Here is a 17,033-nt window from a genome sequence, read left to right as displayed (position 1 = left end):
CGCCCCGGTATCCTGATTTTTAAATGTTTGTTCTGATTTGTTAAAAACACCTTAAGCCTGGGTGGCTCAGTGGGTTAAAGCCTGGGCCTTTGGCTTGGTCATGATCCCAGGGTTCTGGGATTGAGCCCCGCATCAGGTTCTCTGCTCAGCGGGGAGCCTGCTTCCCTTCCTCTCTGCCTGCCTCTCTGCCTACCTGTGATCTCTGTTTGTCAAAGAAATAAATAAAATCTTAAAAAAAAAAATACACCTTAAGCCAAATGAAACACAGTATGTTTATTCCTAAAACACTCGATAGGCCCAAACTGCCTCCCTGTGCTCTCCTTTTCTTCCTTCCAGCAGATGCCAGGACCCAGCCAGTTAGCTTCATCTCTTTGTAACTACCCACTCTTCCTGCTGGAGTTCAGTTCACCCCAAGCTTGGTTGCTAAGAGGGAAATCAGCTCTTTACCTCCTCTCATTATTTTGCTATCACTAAAGACAAATGTGTATACACAGATATATATCTGTGTACATATACATATATACAAGTACATGCTTTTTTTTTTTTTTTAAGTACATGCTTTTTATTTCCCACGATTCAACTGCAAATCAGTGGGGAAGCAAAAAAGGGACAAAAATAACTTGCTCTGGAAAAGTTACCAGGGTACAGAATTCAGCTGTTAATTCTGGCCTCTGACTCTCGTTCAGATATAACTGGATGCACTCTATGCCTTTACAATTGGGCTCTTACCCATCACTGGGGCAGTTTGCAAAACTCTGTCCTCTTGAGTTTCCCTTGCTTATCCAATTTAGAGGAAGGCGTTCAAGTCCATAAAGGTGGAACCTCCCCAACGGTACATATTCCAAGGTCTCAGGAAGGTAACTGGCATTCCTTCATTGTGTGACCTTGGCACGTAACAACGTCTCACCATTTTCTAATCTCTACAATGCTAATCATACCTTCCTCTGAAAGGCTGGTGATGTCCAAAGGAGATAAAAGTCTGTAAGGTGAGTGGCACAGAATAGGAGGTCAGCTAACATTTGACTCAGCCCCATTAAGCAATAGTCCCCCAGGGGTAGTTCCTCAAAGTTTCAGAAGGATATTCCTGTGGTTCTCTACCCACTTTTCTTCAGTATTTGCTCCAGCAAGCACTAGGCTTCCCACGAAAGTGACTGCGTGAAAACTCCTAGCAGTGGAGGGGAGGGGTCCCGCACCAACAGAAACTCGGTTTCAGAAAATGCTGCTACAGGCCTTGGGTTACTGAGCAGCAGTACCTTTCGGAACCCCCTTGGTGCCCTCACATCCTGCCTGGCTGGCCGGATCCAAAAGGTTCATTTAACCACAGTCAAATTAAAATCTTGCTTGCTCCGAAAATGCAGGAACCGTCCTCTCCCAACTGCAGGAGCTGAAGGAGACGGCTGCTTAGTTTTAGAGCTAGCGCTCAAAGGCCCCAAAGATCCCGCCTCCCTCCTCGAGGCAAGCCAATCAACGTTCCTCTAGCGATGAGCGGCAGCGCTTAGGAGCCAATGAACCCCACTCTCTGGAAGAAACCCGCCCATCCCTTGTGGCGTCAGGGGATCTCCGGTAGATAGAACCAGCACCTGCGCTTCCTCGTTGCGAGCTTGTTGGAGGGTGTTTGCGTTAAAGTTGTAGGAGTCCGGACCTTAAAGGGGAGGGAGCGGAGGGGGCCGGGGCCCTTTAAAACGAGGCGCGTAGTACCTGCCCCTTTAAGGCGTCCGGACGACTGAATCTGAGCTCCAGATTACCCCGAGTTTCCGTCGCAGGCTGCGAGGAAAGGCTCCTTGGTTGGGTCCGGGTGCTTGGCGGCGGCGGCTTCATCCCCGCTCGTCCTCCCCGGGCCCGGAGACACCCCCGCCCCAGTCATGCTGAACGGAGTATGGAAGCAGCTGACTACGAAGTGCTATCCGTGCGAGAGCAGCTCTTCCACGAGAGGGTTCGCGAGTGCATTGTGAGTACGGGACTTGGGCAGGAACGGTACCTGGGACCGAGCGGGGGAGAAGCAAGGGTGTCGCGGGAGAGGGAGAAGTTCGGGTTGGAGTGCGACCACCCGGGGTCAGAGCGCCGTCAGGTCCTGCGTGGTCTAGGGGCGAGCGACGGATGGCCCCGGTGTGACAGAAAGACCCGCGCTCGGGCTGGTGAACCTCTAGATCGGATCTGTTGGGGAGCTGCGCGATAAACAAAGCCGCGGGTCGGTTTCCGTTCCTCCCGTCTGCACGCCCCTCCCCCCGCCCGCCCTCCAGTCCCCCACCCGCCCTCCGGTCCCCCACCCCTGCGGGGCCTGCGGGGCCTCAGGGCATGGGTCTGCGAGTCGAGTGATTTCGTAATCGGATAGTCTGAGAGGGATGGGCTTAATTGTGGAGACCCCGCAAATTCCGCTGATGTTTGACGAAGCGGAGACGTCCAAAAGCTGAACTACGTTCCAGAAAAGACTTGGGAGTTTTAGGGATGGCATGCCAGAGGAACGGGGCACTTTGGTTGGTCTCCCACTTCGGAAGGAAGGCCTCTTGTGGGGTGGATTTTACTGTGTAGAGATGGAGAACAACTAAGTTATCTCCTCCTTTGCATCCTCACTGATGCTTTTTGGAAACTCCGTAAGCCGAGGTTTCTAGCTCCCCAGCCATTCAGGGATTTTCCCTCTGAGTGGTCCCCCTCCTCCCCAGAGCTCCAGAGGCAGCAGGCTGCGTTCCCCACTCCCCCACTGCCACCTTGTGCAACAGCTGAATTTGCCACACAGCGATGGACTCCTTGTTTCTGGGGCCCAGGGGAACCCCCGGGGCGGGGTACTTAGGGAGCTGCAGATTTCTCAGGCCTGCTTTCAATTCTCATCTCTCCCCTATGTCTTTCCTCAGAGTTCCTCAGAGTAGCCCTCACCCCCAAACACTAAATGGAAGGAAAAAAGGAAAGGTTTGGAAGGACAGACGTATTAATGAGTAGAGGGAACCCACTGATAGGGTCATCCTTTATTTTTCCTCAGTCTGCCCTGCAGCCTCAGACTGGAGGGAGGAGCAAAGTGAGCCACCACCTAACTAGGTCTGTTCTTATCTGGGAGGACTGAAAAGTAGGGAATGTACCCGTCCATGTGTGGAACTCCAGATCAACTTTCCTTGTGTGATCCTTAATGGATAGTCCCACATGGTAAGGTTGGGCATGTTGTGAAGACACACCCAGGCCTTGAAACATTGTAGGGACAGAGGCCCACATTCCTAGAGAACAGGGAGGGATGAGACCTTGGACAGAGAAGCAGCCTCCTAAATGTCTCCCCCATTCTTTAGTCCTATTAGCTGAGGACATCAGTGCTGGCCAAGGGCAGCTTTTAGACTTCTGGTGCCTCCCCCACCTGGCTCCCATCCCCTGCTCTAGAGAATGACCTAGCCTCTGCTGAAACTGCGTGGAGCTCCAGCCTGACCTTTTGAGCCCTCCCACCTTCCTGGCTATTACGCAAGCCCAAGGGCAGAGGGAGCACTAGGCAGTAGAAAATCTTCAGTACAATCTGAGTAACTCATTCTACTCCACTTCCCTAATGCTAAAAGCTAAAATTTTGTTCTAGACCTGTCACTCTCCTTGGGTCTGTTTGACTTCTTCCTTCCGTGTGTAGATATGTGTGTGCAGATTCCTTGTGGGGTCAGCTCCTCTTGGAGACTGTAGGACTCAGGAGACTGATCCTGCTTTCTTAGCTTACTTTATTCATTTTTTAAAAAGGTTTTATGTATTTATTTGAATGAGAGAGAGTGGGAGACTGAAAAGAGGAGCAGGGGTGGGGAGGGGCAGAGGAGAGGCAGAAGCAGGCTCCCTGCTGAGCAGGGAGTCCCAGGAACCTGGAATCATCACCTGAGCCAAAGGCAGGTGGCTTAACTTAACCAGTTGAGCCACCCAGCGCCCCTCTTGGCATACTTTATATGCAATAACATGGCAGGGTGCCTGGCTGGCTCAGTTGAAAGAGTGTGCAACTCTTTTTTTTTTTTTTTTTTGACAGAGAGAGAGCACAAGTAGGCAGAACGTCAGGCAGAGGGAGAGGGAGAAGCAGTCTCTCTGCTGAGCAGGAAGCACAATATGGGGCTTGATCCCAGGAACCTGGAATCATGACCTGAGCTGAAGGCAGATGCTGAACTGACTGAGCCACTCAGATGCCCCAAGTGTGCAACTCATAATCTCAGAGTTGTGAGTTCAAGCCCCGTGTCAACTGTAGAGATTACTTAAATAAACTAGTTAAAAAAATAAAAAATACATGCAATAATATCTCAAGGCTCTCTGGCACTGATTGTAGGGCCAGGCTGACCGGCGACTCCTCCCTTCTGCAACAGTAGCTTACCTGGAACAGTGTAGGGATGCATGCATGTGCAGACTAACCTGGCCAAGTCCTGCCTGTGGATTGGAAGTCCAGTTGCCCAGGGGCATGGGTCAGCCTGGCTCTAGAGCTGGAAGTCACTTAATAAGGACCAGGAATTGACAGCCTTTAAAAGGTCTGATGTGGCTCTAGAAACATTGTAGATTTTAGATGTTGGGCCCCAACTAAGGTCTACTCTTAGGGGTGGGGGATTAAATGAGGCTCTGGGTTGGCCCAGAGCAGACCTGATCTTTCAAGGCCCCTGAATAAACACAGAGTAGAAATTCTTTTTTGTTTTTTTAAGATTTTATTTATTTATTTGAAAGAGAGAGGGTGAGAGCACAAGCTGGCAAGAGAGGCAGTGGGAGAGGGAAAAGCAGACTCCCCGTGGAGCAGGGAGTCCGACACGGGGCTTGATCCCAGGACCCCAGGATTATGACTTGAGCCAAAGGCAGATGATGCCCAACTGACTGAGCCACCCAGGCACCCCTAGAAATTCTGACTTAGTCTAGGAACATGATTCCTACTTACTCTTCCCTGGAGCTTGGGTCAAAGTGGCAGCAGGGGCAAGGGAGGAATGGGAGGAGGAACAGGGTGTCAGGACAGTACACACATCCCCTTCTTCCTTGAAACCTACTTCCCTTTTCAATAATGTGCCAGGAGTAAATTCCCTCTGATTCTGTGGCCCGTTTCAGGTATGTGTGTTTGTGCATCTCTAAGGGTTTTCTCTGTCTATTTACCAACCAGGCTTCAGCTGAAACTGTTTTCTCCAGGGCAAAGCTTCATAGGGCAGGACATAGTACTGTCTCCCTATCCTCTCTCTGCTGCTTCTTAGAAGTCCCTGAGGACCCTGACTAGAAGGAAATGCTGGGGAGAAAGATGAAACCCCTAGGAGTGTGGAGCCTTGTTTTGGGAAAGTGACTCCATAGAATTAACAGAGAGGCCAGTGGGGCTCTGGAAATATGTTGGAGATAAGAGCTTCTCATCCCAGCTCACACTCTGCCGCAGATCTCAACACTTCTGTTTGCGACACTCTACATCCTCTGCCACATCGCCCTGACCCACTTCAGGAAGCCTGCTGAGTTCACCACAGGTACCTGTGACTGCCCTCCCTTTCCCCTGCTCGTTGCCGATGTTCCTGTTGCCATGGGGCCAGCCTCAGGGGAGTGGGCCCATGGTGCCTGCTGGGAAAGGAAGGATGGCTGTTCTGGAAACTTCCCTTGTTCTGCTTCACTTCTTCCACAGCCTGGAGCAAGGTGGTGTTCTAGACAGAAGGGTCTGCAATGAATAAAGCCCCCGGGAAAGTCCTGTAACTTTCCTGACCCTCAGTTCCATCCTCTACAAAATGGGCCTAACAGTCTCTAACCAGTTCACTGACCTCGTGTGAGATAGTTAATGTGAAAGCCCTCTGGGAACCTAAAATGGACAGTGTAATCATGGGCACAAACTCTGTCCTCATCTAGAGCACTTATACCCAGGAACAGAGACCTACCTGACCGCTGGGGACCCTAGTACCTGGTGATGGTGGCCTTTCTCTTTATAGAGGGCATAAATGTGCTCAGATTGGAGCTTTCCTTCTGTAGGCATTGTATGATTTGGGGGGCACGTTGGCCCCAGTTCCTAGCCCCAGCCTGTCCAGATCATTCTGTCCTGGCCTCAGTCTTTCCTCCCCTCCAGAAGGCTTCATGAACCCCCACCCAAGAAGGCAGCTACTCCTCAGTATAATTCTCCTGAGGACTTTCCCTGTGAATCCTGCCCCCCCACCTGCCTCATTTCCCTTTGCTGCCCCCAGCCACTGATGTCATCAGCTGCCCAGACTGGTTTCTGATATTTCCAGCTTACAAAGAGAGAGATAATGGGGAGAGACAGAAGTGAGAGAATTTCTGGCCTGTACTCTTTCCACTTGGGACACAGATCTTTAATATGCCACCTTGGCCAGAGAATATGTTGCGGGGTTCATAGTGTGAACTCTCCCAGAGCCTCAGGCCAACTCTGCCTGTGTGGCCCAGGCCCTTCTTCTGGGGCAGGGAGGGGACAGGAGGGCACACAGCAGCACAGATGGTCCCCAGAGCTGCCCACTGATGTCTTGCCTTTTCCCCAAGCCTTTCTCTCTCTCTCTCTCTTTCGTAGTAGACGATGAAGATGCCACAGTCAACAAGATTGCGTAAGTGTTGCTGCCCCAGCTTCTGGTACTAGGAGCCTTTAGAAGCTGGGATAGTGTGACTCTTGGAGCTAGGGGGAGAATGGGGTGTCACACAGTGAAGAGAAGGTTCCTGCTTCCACCCCATTTCTGGCTTCTTCCGGCTTTACCTCACCCTGGGGACGCTTGGAAAAGTTGTTGTTCCTGTCTCCCCAGTTAGGCCAGGAGTTTCTGGGAGCCTCTTGGCCAGGAACTGTGAGCTGGGGCCTGAGTCACCGGAAATGGTTCCAGCTTGGCTTCGCTTCCCAGTGGTCATCAGGGAAGGAGTGGGGCAGGGATGTAGACAAATGGACTAGAGCAGGGGATGTGGAAGGTGGAACCCTCAGGGGCAGGGGGGCTTGGTTCTGACAGGATGGCCCTTGCTGCAGGCTGTTATTATTCTTTAGCACATACAGGGAAAATACAGAGACGACCCCTCCAGTCAGCAGATTAAAAGAAGGCAACCTTCCCCCTTGGTGGGCCAACTAAGTAAAAGTGCCTCTTCTTTTACCTGAGGCAGCCACGAACACAAGCCTTGGCCATGAAGCTGGGTTTCAGGTTCTTCTTTTCCCCCTTTGCCTGGTGCCTTCGTGCAGGGGTTAGCCATATGGGGTGACCCTGCTCTTATTTAGGCTAGAGAAAGCAAACTCAGAAACCCATATCTTTGAGCAGAACATAGAAGACAAGCCCCTTAGCTTGGCATGCCTACTGTACCAGGCAGGTGTGTGTAGGAGAACTGCATTCCTGGGGATAGTCTGGGCAAGTGTCATGACCCATGACATGAATGCCTAAGGTGTACCCGTCCCTGTGGCAAGACTTTGCTGCGGCAGGGGGGAGGTTAAGGGGCAGTCGGTAGAGCCTCAGCTGCATGGCTCCTTCCCTCGGTCTGTCGCTGCTACAGGTAGTTCAGGAGAAACATAGGTACCGAGGGGGATGAGCAGGGAATTCTTGGGCCCAGGGAAGTGAGTGTCTGAACTAAGCAAGGGCACTACCCATTCTCTGCCCAGGCTCGAGCTCTGCACCTTTACTCTGGCCGTCGCCCTGGGTGCTGTCCTGCTCCTGCCCTTCTCCATTATCAGCAACGAGGTGCTCCTCTCACTGCCTCGGAACTACTATATCCAGTGGCTTAATGGCTCCCTCATCCATGGTACGTGGCTCAGATTGCAGCTTGGGATGGTGATAGGGAACAGCCTAGGTTCATGCAGACATGGGCAGCCTCAGCTAATGAGTCCTATATCACCCTGTCCTTGCCCCCTCCTCCACCACCTGGTCAGTCCCCCATAAGTCGTTGCCCCATCTTCCCCCGGCCTAACCACCTCTGCTTTTCCTTTTTTGCTCTAGGCCTCTGGAACCTCATTTTTCTCTTCTCCAACCTGTCCCTCATCTTCCTCATGCCCTTTGCATACTTCTTCACTGAGTCTGAGGGCTTCGCTGGCTCCAGAAAGGTGAGTGGGGGAATATATCAATCAATTTAGGCAGGAAACAGAATTCTACTCAGATGGGTCAACTGAAGAGATTTACTTAATTTTATCTTATTTGTTAATTTTAGAGAGGGAGGAGGAGGGACAAAGGGAGAGAGACAGTCTTAAGCAGGCTCCACACCCAGTGCAGAGCCTGACTTGGGGCTTAGTCTCACAACCCTGAGGTCATGACCTGAGCCGAAAGAAGAGTCGGACACTTAACTGACTGAGCCACCCAGGTGCCCCACTGAAGAGATTTTAACAAAGACTATTTGCAGAGGTTCAGTCAGAGTTAAAGGGATCAATAAGGAATTTGAGGTGCTACTGTTAGCTGGAAGTCATTACCACCCCTAGGCTTGTGGGAACGAAAGGAGGACATAGTTTCTGGAACCCACTGATAGTTGAGCTGGGAGGTACTTCACTGCCAAAACCATAGTGACAAAGATTGAAGGAAACTGAACTACCCCGATCCCCCTCTCTCTCTACATTCCACTGCCCTGCCTGTCCTTCTCGCTGGGCAGGCTGAACCAGAGGGCAAAGAGCTTGTGTGATGCAGCCCTCTGGGGTCAGCCTCCCACAGCAAGGCAGGATGCAGGATGCAGAAGGGATCTGGGGAGTGGGGGTTGCCCATGAGGACTGTCTGGCATGAGGATTGGCCCTAGATATAGGGTTGGAGGACGGAGCAAATTGGCGCAATAAGAGGGAGATGCCCTTCCCTATCTCCTAAACCCAGCCATCTCTGGTTTCCCCAGCCCATGCCAGCCCATGTCTCCTTCCTTCCCCTGGTGTTGATCCTGCCCCTCACGTGTTGCCTCCTCCTATAGGGTGTCCTGGGCCGGGTCTACGAGACGGTGGTGATGTTGATGCTCCTCACCCTACTGGTGCTGGGTATGGTATGGGTGGCATCGGCCATTGTGGACAACAACAAGGCCAGCAGGGAGTCACTCTATGGTGAGAGGGCCGCCTTCCTCCCCTCCCTCCAGGCTGAGTGGCTCTGCACTTGGCTGATGCACTCCCCTGCCTGGAGCAACCGTATCCCTCTCAGGTGGGGAAGGTTGGGACGGTGTTCCTTCGACTGAAGTTTCAAACTGATGGACATCAGGACAAGTCCAACCTGCAGAAATGATCCCTCAGGCCCACGCAATGATTAAAAATATAAATGAGTCAGTTGCTGACATGCAAAAGTGGAGAGATTTCACATTAGTATCCAGATTTGTGGCTTTGCCTGACAAAGTTGAGGATCCAGCCTCACTAGACCCTGGGGGCTGGGCCTAATAGCAGTTATGTTCCTTCCCTGCCATCTTTATTTATTTATTTATTTATTTATTTATTTATTTGACAGACAGAGATCACAAATAGTCAGAGAGACAGGCAGAGAGAGAAGAAGGGAAGCAGGCTGCCTGCTGAGCAGAGAGCCCGATGCGGGGCTCGATCCCAGGACCCTGAGATCATGACCTGAGCTGAAGGCAGAGGCTTTAACCCACTGAGCCACCAGGCACCCCTCCCATCTTATTTTTTAAAGATTTTATTTATTTATGTGAGAGAGAGAGAGCATGAATGGAAGGGGAAGGGCCTGAGGGAGAGGGAGAAGTAATTTCTCCACTGAGCAGGGAGCCCAATACAGTCTTTGATCTCAGGACCCTGGGATCATGACCTGAGTCAAAGGCAAACCCTTAACCGGCTGAGCCACCTGGCACCCCTGTAGCTGTGTTCTGTAGATACGTCTTAGGGCCTGCAGTTTGCTGTAGCCCCACTGCTCCCTCTTCTGCTGACACTAGGCCAGCTTTCCTCATTCACCATTACTTGCCTAACCCTTGTAGGCTTATGTATGGTGTCCTTGCTAGTCGCTGAGGCCCAGCAGTCCCCAGGAAGAAAAACTGACATACTTCTTTTTTACCCTTAGACTTCTGGGAGTACTACCTCCCCTACCTCTACTCCTGTATCTCCTTTCTTGGAGTCCTGCTACTCCTGGGTGAGTGTTGAGGGTCTTGGAGGGAATGGGCAAGGTCCGTGGATCAAAGTAACCAGGGTGGAAGGAGAAGGGAATAGAAGGGTGGGTAGGGGAAGTGGTGGAGAGAAGGGTCTGGGAGGTAACTGGCTTCTGTCCCCACAGTGTGTACTCCACTAGGTCTCGCCCGCATGTTCTCGGTCACTGGGAAGCTACTGGTCAAGCCTCGGGTATGTAGTGCTCTTTGCCCTTTGATTCCTGCAAAGCTGGAGCCAGACAGTGAAGCTACCCTACAGTTGTTTAGTACACACCTTGAGGAAGGCCACAGCCTTTGCTGGCTCCTGTATCCTTCACCCTTTCCCGCCATCTGGGGCTGGTCACCAGACATGCAAGGCAGAGCAAAAGGCAGTTGGGAGGGCCTGGATCAAGCTTCTGGCCACGGGGTGGTGAATGAGACTGTGGAGCCTGGGATGAGCAGGGGTTTCCTTGGTGCCCTCAGGATCGGGGAGCCTCTGACAGTTAGTCCCTCCCTTTCCCCTGTCCCCAGCTGCTAGAAGACCTAGAGGAGCAGCTGTACTGCTCAGCCTTTGAGGAGGCAGCTTTAACCCGCAGGATTTGCAGTGAGTCGTGGTTCCCCCTGGCTGGGATAGGGGCTGTGGCTTGGGTGGGGGCTACAGGACTGGGAGGCCGCCCCATCTTCTCTGCCCTCAGATCCCACCTCTTGCTGGCTGCATTTGGATGTGGAGCTGCTGCACAGACAGGTCCTGGCTCTGCAGACACAGAGGGTCCTGCTGGGTATGTAGGTTGGTAGGATGAGGCTACCTGTGTTTCCCCAGGGAGAGTAGCCCGTCAGTCTAGGCCCTCGCTAACAGCTTTCCATCTCCATGCAGAGAAGCGGCGGAAGGCCTCAGCCTGGCAGCGGAATCTGGGTTACCCTCTGGCCATGCTGTGCTTGCTGGTGCTGACGGTAGGTATTCCATTCCTGGTGGGGGTGACGAATGGCAGGCTCTTGACTACTGTAGGTCTTCTCAGGGAGGAGGGAGGAGGGAGGAGATGCATGGACCCAGTTATCATCAATAATAGTAGTTGCCTCTCCCTTATTGCCTCCTTGGTGTCCTGCCCTGTACTGAGCCCACTGATACCCATTTTGTAGGTGAAGAAACAGGACTGAAGGAGTTTGCCTAAGGTCATAGATGGCCACTGAGTAGTTACACAGGTTTTCTCTGGGGTGAAAATAAGGGTTGAAATCAGTCCATCCCTCCACTTGCCATGTTCTGGACTTGGAAATAAGTTTCATCAATCTGGGGGAGGAGATATGTTTTTCTAGTCAAATTTCTTGCCATCCTCCTACTGGGAAAGGTGTGTCTTACACTACCCTCCAAGGTGCTCTGCTAACAATAACCTTGAAGAGGTCCCACACAGCTAGTGGGAAAGGGAATGTTGGACTAGAGTGTCTGTTCTTATTTATTTATTTGTTTGTTTGTTTGTTTGTTTATTTATCTGACAGACAGAGATCACAAGTAGGCAGAGAGGCAAGCAGAGAGAGAGGAAGAGAAGCAGGCTCCCCGCTGAACAGAGAGCCCGATGCGGTGCTCAGTCCCAGGGTCCTGGGATCATCACCTGAGCTGAAGGCAGAGGCTTTTACCCACTGAGCCACCCAAGTGCCCCTAGAGTGTCTGTTCTTAACATTCAGCTCTCAGTATAGCTGTGGGCTGGGGCAGGAATGGGAGTCCATGACCTTGCTTCCTACAGGGCCTCTCTGTGCTCATTGTGGCCATCCACATCCTGGAGCTGCTCATTGATGAGGCTGCCATGCCCCGGGGCATGCAGGTACTGGACTGTGTATCTTTTAGGGAGGGCTTAAGAAAGGCTGGGGTCGGAGACAGAAGCTGAGACCTGAGGGAAGTCTGGGTACTGGGTGCTGGGTGGTGTTCCTGGCAGGGAGTACTCCATAGTGGTGCCACTCTATCTCTCAGGATGCCTCCCTGGGCCAGGTCTCCTTCTCCAAGCTGGGCGCCTTTGGTGCCGTCATTCAGGTTATACTCATCTTGTATCCTTCTGGAAACCCACCATTGCCTCTGTTCACTGAACCTGTCTCCTGGGACTGTGGTGGGGAGGTGTGGTGGGAATGATGGGGAAGGGGGCAAGTCTTCACCCACCTTGCAGTTCAGGAAAAAGGAAAAAAAAAGACTTTATTTGAAAGGAAGGTTAGGGGAGAGGTCCATTCCCTTTGAAATGAGGCGTTCATCCTTAGGACCTGGCCAGTTTTTCCTTAACTTCGTGGCAGTTACCTGATGGTATCCTCAGTTGTGGGATTCTACAGCTCTCCATTCTTCCGGAGTCTGCGGCCCAGATGGCACGACACAGCCATGACACAGGTAGCTAGGCGGGAATAAAGGAAGCCTCCTGGGGGCATGCATGGGTGCGAGGTACTGACAGCTCTGCTACCCTCACCTTCCCTTTCCTTACTCCCACCTAGATAATTGGGAACTGTGTCTGTCTCCTGGTCCTAAGCTCAGCACTTCCTGTCTTTTCTCGAACCCTGGGTAAGTACCAAGAGGAGGTAAGGGAATTGGCTTTTCTTGAGTACCTACTGGTGCTAAGCATACATTTTATATATATTCTCTCTCTAATTCCCACAACAACCTATGAGGAGATATTACCCCCATTATAGAGATGGAGAAATTGAGGCTCTGTAAAATGCCTCTGTTGAGCTTCAGAATAGTGTTGCTATAAAGCTCATATCTTCCCATTAGCTGTATACCACAGCCTCCCCTGTTTACTTCCATTTTTTGGTGGAGAAGCACCGTTTTCCCCCAAATCTTCCTGTGAGCTGGATCCTCGATAAACATTCTCATCTTCTAAAGACAAAAAACAGGGAAGCTGATCAATGTACCTAGCTATACAGCTCACTTAAAGCAAGGCCAAGTCAGGCTAGAACCCTTGTCTCTTAAACACCAGTTCAGTGTCTCTTAAACACCAGTCCAGTGCTTTTTCTACACACTGGGACATGAACAACACACTCAGTCCTTCTCCCACGTTCAGAGCTACCATCTAGAATTTCCTGGTAAAAATGTTCAAAAGTCCAAAAGTAATAGTTCTCCCTAGGGTAGTATGGGAGTTCTGCCTTCACCACATCATGAACCACATTTCCTAAATGATTTAGTATTTACATCAGTTTTGTTTGGTTCTTTTCTGTTCACACTGCCTCCACTGTACCATTGTATTTATGCCATGGGTTTTCAGTAGGAAACTAGGCTTATGGGTCCACTAGTTAGTTCCTTAAATTGGATGCGGGTAAGAATATTTTTTAAGTGGGTGATGGCCCCAAAATTTGGACTTGTGATAACATTATTATGATGATTAAGGACTCGAGTGTTAGAATAGTGCCTGGCACATACTTTGTATGTGTTGTATGTGTTGTTTCATTTAATTCTTACAGTCCCATTATTTTCCCTACTTTATAGTCCAAGAAACTGAGGCACAGAAATTTATGGAATCTGCTGCAGATCACACAATCAGTTAGGGGTGGAGTTTTATCTGAACCAAACCAGCCTGATCTGAGTTCAAGCTCTTTAGCCTCTACACAGGGTGACCAGCTTTTAGGTTTCTGGCCCAGGAACAAGTGGCGGGCCCAGGTTGCTCTTCAGGACACATGGTGCCAGAGGGGGTCCCACTGGAGAAGATGCCGAACTCTGGAAGGGAAGTTGGAGCAAGCCTAGCTGCTGACACTTTCTTCAACAGCCATAACTCCCTCTGAGAACAAGTTGGGAAGGAGGAATGAGTTAATACATAGGAAAGGCCAGCCTGTCAAACGCAGTGTTGAGATGTGGCCACTAGGAGGCAGCAGAAAACGGGGCTCTGAGCCAAGTTGGAGCTGGGGAGCCCACTCCCATACCGGCCTTTGTACTTCAGGGCTCACTCGCTTTGACCTGCTGGGTGACTTTGGTCGCTTCAACTGGCTGGGCAATTTCTACATCGTGTTCCTCTACAACGCAGCCTTCGCAGGCCTCACCACTCTCTGTCTGGTGAAGACCTTTACCGCAGCTGTGCGGGCAGAGCTGATCCGGGCCTTTGGTGAGAGAGAGTGGGGGCGCAGGCTAATGGGGTGGTTGTGAAGTGGGGCCCTCTGGAACTGGGGTCATCCAAGCAGGAGAGGTGGCATGCTGTCTGCTTTGTTTGTTATGTACTTCATATACCCCTTCTATGGCTTGGTTGTCTTATTCCCTGAGACTGGGCCTATGCCCTGCTTTTGACTGCCCACCCTCCCTCCTCTCCAGGGCTGGACAGATTGCCGTTGCCTGTCTCCGGTTTTCCCCGGGCATCTCGGAAGAGCCAGCACCAATGACTTCCAGCTGGGGGTGGGAGGGAGAAAACTGGACACTGCCATCTGCTGCCCAGGCCTGGAGGGGTGCCCAAGGGTGGGTGGACCTCAGAACCTGGAATCTGAGAGGGTGGTAGAGGGGAGCTGAGCTGTCTGCACTGTTGCATAATCTGAGCCAGAGTTTGGGACCAGGCCCCCCTGCTTTTCCAAATGTAACTGAGGGCCTCAGCTTGGGGTGGGGCTGGGTGACTGGGTCTGGCTCCTGGTCCCAAATCTGTTTACACATCAATCTGCCTCACTGCTGTTCAGGGCCATGCCCGTAGCCATGTTTACATGATTTGATGTGCAATAGGGTGGGGTGGGGACAGGGGAGAAACTGAGCTGGGGGCAGACTTGGGAGGCAGCTTGTCTCCCTTGCCTCTGGCCCAGCAGAGCCTAAGCACTGTGCTATCCTTCAGGGGCTTTGGACCATCAGAGAGACAAGGGTGTAGGAAAGAAGAGACCACAACCATCAGCAATAAAATTGATCCCAGGGTTTGCGTTGGTTTTTTAAAGGGCCTGTCTCTGTGTCTGTTGAACAGCCTTATTCCCACCAATTCTGAGTCTACCAGCTGAGAAGAACAGAGAGATCCTGCCTACCATCCTTACCCTTTCCTCCATCTGCATTCTTAGTACCTTTTAGGGACTTGGGTCTAGTATTAGGTCATACAATTAGGCAGTGGGAACCTCCTCCTCCTTTAGCCTTGTTTAAAGCTGGCTGGTCTCCTGACTCTTGTACTCACAGCTTGTTTCTGTGCTTTGGTTATTGGCAGTAAGTGGGCATGGCTGTAAGAATGGGATAACTTCTCCCTGTATGCACACAGCATCCTCAGCCCTTTCCTCCCTGACTTGGGTTGGACGCAAAGTAAAAAGCGGCTGGCTGACATGGGTTTGTGGTTCCCAGAAAAGAACATAACTCCGTCTTTCCAGAGGCTGTCAGTGCCTAGAAGATTGTGTGAGCCCCCCTTCTGTGCTGGGGGAGGGGCAAGGACAAAGTTTCTGCTCAAGAGGATACAGATTTGTGTATTGTGCAACTTCTGGAGCGGTATCGTTCACCTTGTAGTCTTATATACAGTTGCTATGACTATTTTCGTGCAGATGGCAGTTAGGTGTCTTGAGGAAGGAACACTTTTTTCTAATGTATACAGAGTTGCTCTATGTGCTAGCCATGGAGCTGGGGGGTGGGTATTGAACAGCAAAAAAGTGTGGATGTTACAAATACTTAACTGAGCACCTACTATAGGCCAGGCACTGAGCTGTGGGGATTCATGGTAAACAGTTTCGTGTTTAAGAATTGCTTTGTCTGGGCGCCTGGGTGGCTCAGTGGGTTAAGCCGCTGCCTTCGGCTCAGGTCATGATCTCAGGGTCCTGGGATCGAGTCCCACATCGGACTCTCTGCTCAGCAGGGAGCCTGTTTCCTCCTCTCTCTCTCTCTCTCTGCCTACTTGTGATCTCTCTCTGTCAAATAAATAAATAAAAAATAAAATCTTTAAAAAAAAAAAAAAAGAATTGCTTTGTCTAATAAGGGTGATACAATTCTAACACCACGATGGTTGGCAGTTCATTCCTAGTTCTCAGGGAAACAGCTGGGCAGTGTCAGGACATCAGGGAAGCCTTCTTAGAGAAAGTGATTTCTTTTTTTAAGATTTTATTTATTTATTTGACAGCACCAGCAGGAGGAGCAGCAGGCAGAGAGAGAGGGAGAAGCAGGCCCCACATGGAGTAGGGAGCCTAATCTATGGCTTGATCCCAGGACCCTGGGATCATGACCTGAGCCAAAGGCAGACATTTAACTGACTGAGCCCACCCAGGCCCCCTGAGAAAGTGATTTTTTTCCCTAAAGATAGATAGATAGATTGATTGATTGATTTGACACAGAGAGAGAGACCGCAAGAGAGGGAACATAAGCAGGGGGAGTGGGAGAGGGAGAAGCAGGCCTCCCACTGAGCAGGGAGCCCGATGTGGGGCTCCGTCCCAGGACCTGGGACTGTGATGCAAGCCAAAGGCAGAAGCCTCTGAACAATAGTGAATTGGTGGGTGAAGTATTGCAGGCTCCAGGCCTCTGAGATGAGACCTGAGTGGTTGGAAGCAGAGCCCCAGGAGGTCCAGAGGGTGAAAGCTAGAGAGGTGCCTAAATTGAACGTGAAGGGAAGAGCCCCTTAGCCTGTTAAGACTATGACCTTAAGTACCCACTGCCCTCCAGAATCTTCCAGTTGACAGGTTATACATTTGAAAAGAAGTAGCCATTGGATGTCTGGCAAGGACAAGACAGGGGGCAGACGTTTGAAGTCCAGAACCAAATTATAACTACAGAGAGCTGTCCCTGATTCTGGGGGAAGCTCTCAGCAGAAGGCTGCAAAGTTACCAGAGAAAATGGTCCACTGGTACCCACCCCTTCCAGTTCTGGTTACTACTGCCAAGGAGAGATGAAAGTGGGGGAGGCTTTGGGAGGACCACAGAGAAGAAAGTTTCTGGTTGTATGCCCAAAGGGATTGGCTAGCCTTAGGTGGAAACTGGAACCCATACTTCCTGGAGGAGAGCAGAGGACAATGGCCTGCCAGGATAGGCTTTAGGAGAGTAAAGATCCAATTCAAGTATCAGAGGAGGGTGGTTTGATGCCAGGCTTAGGCTTGGAAGTAGAAGGATGCTTATCCAGGCAGCTAAGGATTGAAAAGCTACTAGTATTTCTTAGACAGGTGCCTGCCTGGTTTCCAGGATGGAACACGCTTCAGTCGCGAAATGGACCAGCGGTCACCGGC

General features: G+C 51.2%; 1 protein-coding gene across 4 annotated transcripts; it reads left to right on the top strand.

The window, feature by feature from the left end:
- The first annotated feature begins 1,696 nt into the window (after window positions 1-1,696).
- LMBR1L (limb development membrane protein 1 like) lies at window positions 1,697-15,775 on the top strand. 4 transcript variants are annotated; one of them, XM_059403024.1, is made up of 17 exons: window positions 1,697-1,948; window positions 5,333-5,417; window positions 6,455-6,488; window positions 7,511-7,650; window positions 7,845-7,948; window positions 8,788-8,914; window positions 9,867-9,935; window positions 10,077-10,141; window positions 10,459-10,531; window positions 10,623-10,706; window positions 10,802-10,878; window positions 11,664-11,741; window positions 11,888-11,961; window positions 12,199-12,289; window positions 12,391-12,457; window positions 13,827-13,988; window positions 14,192-15,774. In XM_059403024.1, exons 1-17 carry the CDS (start codon window positions 1,877-1,879, stop codon window positions 14,257-14,259), a joined length of 1,470 nt encoding a protein of 489 aa, XP_059259007.1. In that variant the 5' UTR covers window positions 1,697-1,876; the 3' UTR covers window positions 14,260-15,774. The 4 variants fall into 4 exon arrangements, with proteins under 4 accessions (XP_059259007.1, XP_059259003.1, XP_059259004.1 ...); XM_059403020.1 differs by having other exon boundaries at window positions 1,791-1,948; window positions 6,458-6,488; window positions 14,192-15,775; XM_059403021.1 differs by lacking the exons at window positions 11,888-11,961; window positions 14,192-15,774 and having other exon boundaries at window positions 1,791-1,948; window positions 12,166-12,289; window positions 13,827-13,930.
- The last annotated feature ends 1,258 nt before the right edge of the window (window positions 15,776-17,033 follow it).

This window comes from Mustela nigripes, chromosome 6 (assembly GCF_022355385.1).
Source record: "Mustela nigripes isolate SB6536 chromosome 6, MUSNIG.SB6536, whole genome shotgun sequence".
NCBI classification, from domain to species: Eukaryota; Metazoa; Chordata; class Mammalia; order Carnivora; family Mustelidae; genus Mustela; species Mustela nigripes.
Note: the sequence above shows the minus strand (reverse complement) of the source record. Positions and strands in the feature narration are given on the sequence as shown.

Excerpts from the sequence above, each read along its gene's own strand:
- LMBR1L (XM_059403024.1), top strand. The coding sequence starts at position 1,877 with ATGGAAGCAGCTGACTACGAAGTGCTATCCGTGCGAGAGCAGCTCTTC. Across the intron at positions 7,651-7,844 it reads TAATGGCTCCCTCATCCATG|GCCTCTGGAACCTCATTTTT; the intron begins GTACGTGGCTCA and ends TTTTTGCTCTAG. Across the intron at positions 12,458-13,826 it reads TGTCTTTTCTCGAACCCTGG|GGCTCACTCGCTTTGACCTG; the intron begins GTAAGTACCAAG and ends TTTGTACTTCAG.